The sequence below is a fragment of the Helicoverpa armigera genome, chromosome 30, assembly GCF_030705265.1.
Source record: "Helicoverpa armigera isolate CAAS_96S chromosome 30, ASM3070526v1, whole genome shotgun sequence".
Classification (NCBI taxonomy): domain Eukaryota; kingdom Metazoa; phylum Arthropoda; class Insecta; order Lepidoptera; family Noctuidae; genus Helicoverpa; species Helicoverpa armigera.
This window is the reverse complement of record NC_087149.1, coordinates 4,484,591-4,492,572: the sequence shown is the minus strand read 5'-3', so window position 1 is coordinate 4,492,572 and position 7,982 is coordinate 4,484,591. Positions and strand designations below refer to the sequence as shown.

The 7,982-nt window shown below is 35.8% G+C and overlaps 1 protein-coding gene across 1 annotated transcript; it reads right to left on the bottom strand.

The window, feature by feature from the left end:
- Positions 1–4,515: 4,515 nt before the first annotated feature.
- Positions 4,516–7,750, bottom strand: LOC110382125 (acyl-CoA Delta(11) desaturase). The gene is made up of 4 exons (XM_064042975.1): positions 7,548–7,750; positions 6,882–7,014; positions 6,167–6,370; positions 4,516–5,149 (listed from the first exon to the last, which is right to left on the bottom strand). The coding sequence occupies exons 1-4, from the start codon at positions 7,744–7,746 to the stop codon at positions 4,702–4,704; spliced, it is 984 nt and encodes a 327-aa protein (XP_063899045.1). The 5' UTR covers positions 7,747–7,750; the 3' UTR covers positions 4,516–4,701.
- Between the last annotated feature and the right edge of the window lie 232 nt (positions 7,751–7,982).

Below are 7,982 nucleotides of genomic sequence, written 5' to 3'. Positions count from 1 at the left end.
ATTATATGAATACCTATTATTTTGAATAAATTATATGCCACAAGTTTTCACAAACGTTAGAGCTTGATATTATTAAAATAGAACCGCCTACAATAACAATAGTTTGTTGCTTTTCGTTATATTATATTTGATAGAAATATATATAATGTTTGTGTGTATGTAGTTATCGAAATATATAATTTTAGGAAAATATACATTGAAAAGGATTCTTAGAAATATTATAAATAAATGCGACAAGTAAGTCTGTTTCTTAGTCGCGCTTTCACACCAAAACTACTAAATAGATTTAAATGAAATTTGGTATGAAGATAGTCATGAGTTTTAGGAATAATAGAGCAGGCTTCTATTTATCCAGGTAGGCAAAGTGGTTCTATAGAATCTTAGGTGAAACCATGGAGCACAGTTAGGAAAGACAGAACATGTAATGTCTCAGAATACTATCCGTAATAATTTCTGCACAAAATCAATTCAAAATCTGCTTAGTATTTTATGTCAACGTGTCATAAACATACTATAAACTTTTCATTTCAATACGATAGAATGGGCTCACAATTTTCATCACAAGAAAAAACAAGCTTTTAGCCTAGTTTGTCACTAAATATAAAAAGCTGTTGGTTTTTATTACGTTTGTTTTTACAACATTTTGATCCATTAATCTATTATTTTTTTTGTTTACTTACTACCTGTTTCCCGCAGTTTCAACCGCGTCCCGAGAGAACTGCTTTCACGCATCCGGACAAAATATTGCCCATGTCAATCGATGTAGTGATTCGGGCTTTCCAACACTAAATCAATTTTTCAAATCGGTTGACTCGTATCGGAGATTGCAACGTACAAACAAACATACAAAAAAGGCTTCCTCTTCATTATATTACTCTTAAGTATTAATATAGATATTAAGTAATATTATACATTTCTTCAAGAACACAGATATACCATTAAAATAAAAATAGTCCCAATAAAATACGTTCTAAATAATATCGTAGCCTACGCTCGTCTACGCCGTAGCTGCTACGAGCTACGGGCTACGGCGTAGCATCTTATTACTTATTTGAAGACGACTGCTAATACATATTCATAGTTTTTCAAATTAACGTTCGTAAGGCTTTTATTAAGGCTTTAAACTATTTTATAGTATACTAGAAGTTTTCCTTTGGCTGTTCTTATAAGTTTAAGTTATATGCAGTTCTCGATAAATAACTTATGCCTTTATATTATTTTGCTATCCAGAATTGGTTGGTTGTTTTTGATGAAACTTACGAGTGTATGTACTGTGTCTGTATATACAGTAACCATATTAATATAATAAAATCGAAACTTTTTTTTTGTTTGTGCCCTAAAAGCTCCGAAACTGCTGAACCGATCTAAAATTCTTTCAATGTTTTAAGCTAGACTATGAAGACTATACTTAAATACACCTTGTCCGGGTACAGGTAAAAATATTTCTCCGAGATGCGGGAGAAACACCTCTAATATATTAATATATAACATCATAAATGTGAATGTTTTTAAGAACGTAAATGGCGATGTATATTTGTCACTCTTTAACGCTAAAACTATTGCATGGATATTGATGAAACTTGACAGTAATACAGCTTACAAATTACAATAACTTATAGGCTACTTCCCCGCTTTACTTTAGTACATAGAAGTCTGGGTGTTAGAACCTTTTTTTTCGTAACAAAATATATTCTTGGAACTGTACGCCGAGCTTACAAAATACGAGTCTACGTGACACCATTATAGAAGGTTTTAAATAAAGACCTTTCCTACTGTTTTCTTTGTGAAATAGCTTTTTGCAAATACGTAGAGAAATTGAGAAAATTTTGCCGTGAAAAATGTATTGTTTTCGCGTATTTTTTGTCGATTTTCTAACTATTGTAGCGGTTTTGTTTTCTTGCGGTTTCACTCGCATCCCGTGGGAACTACTGCCCGTACAAGGATAGAATATAGCCTATATTACTCGAAAAGAGGGTAGCTTCCCAACAAATATATCTTAGACACCCATGACGTGTTTCCCGGCTGTCATTGAACATCCTTGGCAGTCGTTACGGGTAGTCAGAAGCCAGTAAGTCTGACACCAGTCTAACCAAGGGGTATCGGGTTGCCCGGGTAACTGGGTTGAGGAGGTCAGATAGGCAGTCGCTTCTTGTAAAGCACTGGTACTCAGCTGAATCCGGTTAGACTGGAAGCCGACCCCAACATAGTTGGGAAAAAGGCTCGGAGGATGATGATGAGGGTAGCTTCCCAACAGTGAAAGGTATTTTCAAATCGGTTCAGTAGTTTTGAAGATTTTAGGCTGCAACCCACGGAGGCAGGATGGATGAGCGGAGATGCCATAAGGGTGTAGGTCAAGCAATGATCAGTTTGCGACCCTAATGAGGCGTTAGGGTTCCTTGTGAAATCAAGATCAATCTGTTAAAAAGATTGGTCTTCCAAAGAAAGCATTGAATGGTAGTAGCGTTTCTCGTCCATGTATTTTGGTAGGCTACTCTTAGGAGATTTGCATTTTGACATCTCTGCTAGTTATTTTGTCCCCCATATTATAAACTAGCCGTTTTCCCGCGGTTTCACCCGCGTCCCGTGGGAGCTACTGCCCGCACCGGGATAAAATGTAGCCCATGATACTTGCAGATAATATAGCTTTCTAATGGTGAAAGAATATTTAAAATCGGTACAGTAGTTTTTGAGTTTAGCCATTACAACCAAACAAACAAACAAACAAGTTTTCCTCTTTATAATATTAGTATAGACAAAAGATGATTCTACTTTATTATATTTGGTATAAAGGTAGATTACAGAACGTCTGGTAATAATAAAAATGTGCTAACAAAATCATAAGAATAATTTAAATACCGCCAACACAATACTTAAACAGTATGATTTATGTATATTAAAATGGGAGATTAATTTGTTTCTATTTCTGGATTGCGAATTAATTTGAGACAAAAGCAATAACATATATTTTACTTTTTAAGACAAACTTTTTGAAAAATATTAGATTACTGCTCAGGCTCACTGCAAACTTTTAGTCGGCCGATAGTTTGTTTGGACTCATAAATCAGTATGAAGATGGATGGTAGTGCGTACATTACAAAGATCTGGGTTTTAGCCAGAATCAGATCGACTGAAAACTTTGATTGGAATCAAGGTTACGTAAAAAAAATGCCAACCATCGGGTCAACTGTCGGTCAACTATTTAGTCTGCAGTGTGTAATATTCAGTAGAATATATTTTATTTTTATTTTATTGGCTCACCAACAACTGTTAACACTATAATTTACAAGTTTAAGACTTATGAGATACTTAATCTAGTGTCACAATTACTTATAGGTAAGCACCACATGAGCTGATTTATTGTGCGATAACATAAACATATATTATTTAAATATATTATATAAAAACGAATATTATATTATATTATAGTAGAAACAATCATCTTTTTCCTCTTTTTTAAATATTATTTACCTTCTTATAGGGAGACGGCCTCTGACGTAGAGGGTATATATTATATCCTAGCTTCCGCTTCCAGCTTCGCCCGCGTGAAGTACTGATAAAAAGTACCCTATATGTTAATCTAGGGTATCACCTATCTACATACCATATTTCAACCAAATTGGATCAGCCGTTTTTGCGTGAAGGAATAATAAACGTACATCCATACATCCACAAACTTTCACATTTATAATATTAGTAGGATAGTAGGAAGTATTCTTCTTATCGAGTGAGCTGCAGGTTTAATCACCTAACAAGCCCTAGTGTCAGAGTTTTCTCCAATCCGCCTGACGGCCTCTGACGTGGAACACATTTTACTTATACACATATTATTATAGATACCTCTATTTATCAAATTAAACAAGGTCTCATGCTCACACATTATAAGCCCATAGACTTTATTCAATGAACATTATAAGGGAAACCTTTGATTATATTCCTTTTGATAATTCGCACGCGTGCCTAAATCTTTACGGAAAAGGGTAAATTATTTTACGCTTGCTTACATGTCTATGGAATATACATGTATGTACTTGTATGTATGTAGTAGTAGATTTTAGTTGTTTGTGTGTGTGCGTGATTGTGTCATAGATAGTTATGACTGTGTGTGTATGATAATACGTATGTAGGAGATAGATCAATTACCACTGTGGATATCCACGTATTTGGTACTCATAAATATCACGAGCCCGTATTTTCTTTTTATATTTATGTCGTTTTCCATTTTGGATGCAAGATATGCAGTATCGTTATTGGTGATCAAATAGAGTAGTCGTTGTAGTTAAATGTATCTGCCTGCCAAGCTGGTGGTTGTGGGTTTGATTCCTGACTAAGCCGTTTGTGTGCATTAACTTGGGCGTTTTTTTAGTCTGTTTGTTTCTACGTATGTATGAGATTTAAGTATTAACCAAAAAAACATAAATATGGTATATTTTCCATTTATACCGTTATGACATAATAAATAATCGTGTTTATCTATTTACTATCAAGTATTTTAAAGGTAAAACAAAAAAAACAACAAAACTTCATGACAGTTTAATAATAAATCAATCCAAATGTTAGTATAAAAGTTTAATCAATTTAAATTTAAAAATTTAAGTTTAAAAAATTATTAAAGTTAAAATCAATTACGTTAAAAAACCTTCTATTAACATTCCATGGTAGAATTACTAGGAAAAAAAGTACATAACAAATAAAAAAAAAACATCAAAACTCCACCAATTTTTTGCCCCATAAGTCAGTACCATCACCAGTCCTCTTCATCCTATTTCTTATTACACTTTCCGAAGCCACCTTCAGATCATAAGCCCACCCTTTAGACGCACAAAAATCAATAAATTTCGTCACATGATTAATACAGCCATTACCTAACTCCGCCCCTCTATAATCCCATGGAAAAGCATGATGAAAGTTGTGAAAACCATCACCCATGGTTGCTAGCAAAAGTGGGAAGTTCTGACATGCTACCATGGTCTTGTCATAAGGTCGATAACCCCACGAATGGGCTAGGCTGTTCGTTAAAAAGGTGAGATTGCTGTCCAGCATGTATCTTAGTATGTTTAGGTGCCAGCAAACTGAGAAGGATTCGCCTAACATATAATGTATGCCGACTGGTACCCCAAAGCTGATTAGTGGTAGCAGCCATTTTGCGTTTCTGAAAAAAGAAAGAAAACGATATAATGTAGGGGTCGAAACAATTTTTTCTAAGGAGATCAGTCAGTTGTAAAGGACATAATATATAAAAGCGCACAAGCATTTGTACAGACACAGGTGCACTCACTATTCCTTCACTCTCATAGCGCGATGGGACGACAATCCGACACGAAAGGAGAGAGAAGTCAGGCACAGGACCGACATTTGCCTACTCTCTGCTATTCGTATATATCACCACCACCAACTTAAAGATTCCGGGCTGCTTTGTGAACGTTTACTAAAACTCACTAAGCGGTTACGGCCCGGGACTCGAACCCAGAACCTGTGCATAGCAGTCACGCTATGCGACTACTAGACCATCGAGGGAGACGTAAAAAGAAACTGACATATGAGCCTTGTTGTCTTACAATATTAGGTACTTACTTCGTGTAGCGGGATTCACTTCATGTAAAGCTTCTCTATATTAGTTTACATAGCTAATTTTAGAAGTAAGAATACACAGGCTTACTTTCTCATCTATTCCAATATTACAAGACTCAAGAGTTTGTTTGTTTGAATTCACTAATCTCAGCAACAACTGATCCGATTTGGAAAATTCTTTCAGAGTTACATAGTTCATATATCAAGGAAGGCTATAGGTACTTTTTATTTGTAGTTCCCACGTTAAACTATAGGTCCCGGCTGTCATTGAACATCCTTGGCAGTCGCTACGGGTAGTAAGAAGCCAGTAAGTCTGACGCCAGTCTAACTAAGGGGTATCGGGTTGCCCGGGTAACTGGGTTGAGGAGGTCAGATAGGCAGTCGCTTCTTGTAAAGCGCTTGTACTCAGCTGTATCCGGTTAGACTGGAAGCCGACCCCAACATGGTTGGGAAAAGGCTCGGAGGATGATGAGGCGTAGTAGTTCCCATAAAACTCGACTGGAACCTCTAACAGAACCTTTCATCCAGGTGAGCTAAGTAGTCCCCACAAAACGTATAAAATCACAACCAAAAGCTAGCTTCAACAAAAACTACCAACCTTTTCTGGTACATCAGCACAGGATTCGCATACACATCGCTCATATCAACCAAGCCTTTTCTCTTCTCGACTTCTGGGTGGTTCTTCACGAGCAACCAGCCGATGTGTGAGAAGAAGAAGCCTCGACTCGAGTTGTGTGGGTCGGCGTCTGTGTCGCTGTACTTGTGGTGGAGCCTGTGGTCTCTTACCCAGGTTACTAGCGTCCTGTTAAAAATATGTGAACAATGATTTAGTCATACATACAAAAACATTGCAAAAAATATACAATAGTATACAGAAGTTCTATAAACAAAAAAAGTTTCTTTGTACATAAATTACTAAACCGGTTTGAATGACTCTTTCATTGTTCAAAAGCTACACTATTCCCGTGTATTATATAGGCTATATTTTGTCAGGGTACAAACAGAAATTCTCCCAGGATGCGGGTGAAACCGCAGAAAAAGCTAGCTTACGAGCACACACTGCAGACTAAACTATAGTTGATTCAATAGTTGGTTAACAGTTTATGCCAGCTATAAGGAAATAATAAAAAAATCGTTGAAAAAAATACAAAAAAAAAACACGCTAGTCATGTAGTGTCACCAGAACTCAGAGCTTGTGCTAAACTTCATCCTAATCGAAGACCGGGAAGTGGGTCAAATTAAGATTCTAAGACTTTCTTACATACATAGTTACAAGTAAAGCAAATATAAGCGTGTTAAAATAATACAGTTACCTCTGATAAGCCAAACAGTGGCACAGCATAAGGAAGATTTCCAGCGGTTTCTTTACTTTAAAAGCCTTGTGGGCCCAGAGCCGGTGGGCCCCGGCTATAATTCCGATTGTCCCTGTGACGAATACTACAAACACTGAAAATAATAATTTATGCGTTAGTAAGTTTGTGGAATTAAAAGCTTTTACATTATTTTTGGATACATCGTATGACTAGCCTTTTCCCAATTATGTTGAGATCGGCTTCCAGTCTTACTGGATGCAACTGAGTACCAGTGCTTTATAAGGAGCGGCTGCATATCTGATCTCTTTTTCCTTAATCATTATTGTATTGGCAGACCAATTTTCAAAAATTTAGGAAGCGTATTTCAAGACCGACTCGGGATGCGGGTGGAACCCTGGGAAAAACTAGTTTTTTTTTAATGCGAAATTGGGAACTTGAAACTGTGATTAAAAGTTTGTAAAGTGTGAAGGCAGTTTTAACCGACTTCAAAAAAGGAGGACCCAGTTTACATATATGTATGTATGTATGTATGCATGTATGGGCGCCATTATTTCACGTTTGGCCGAACCGACTTTGATGCGATTTTCAGCATTGTATTTTTCAGATTTAGGAAAAGATTGAAAAAAGAGCCTTTTTATATTGTTTTGTAGAAAAAAAAATACTTACTATAGACGACAGACCACCATTTTGCGGTTGTAAAACACATATAAACTCCATATACTCCAGCTATATAGCAATATAGAAAAAACACTATATTCTGTACTATATATTCGTGTTTCCATGGCGCTGCTTTCGTTGGCTCATCCATTGAAACATGTTCCTTGACATCCGTGGTAAGCACGTCAGATTTTTCAAAAGGAGGCATGTTTTATCTGTAAAAAATAAAAATAAGGCATTTTAAATCATATTAAAAAAGTAGGACCAAATATACTTAACTATTATAATCTACATATGTATGAACTATGTTATGTATGTATATATTGATACTTATATAAGTATTTTTTGTTTGTTTTTCTACGAAACTACTGAACTGATTTGAAAAATCCTTTCACTGGGGGAAAGCTACAATATTCCCGTGTATACTTAGGCTATATTTAATCC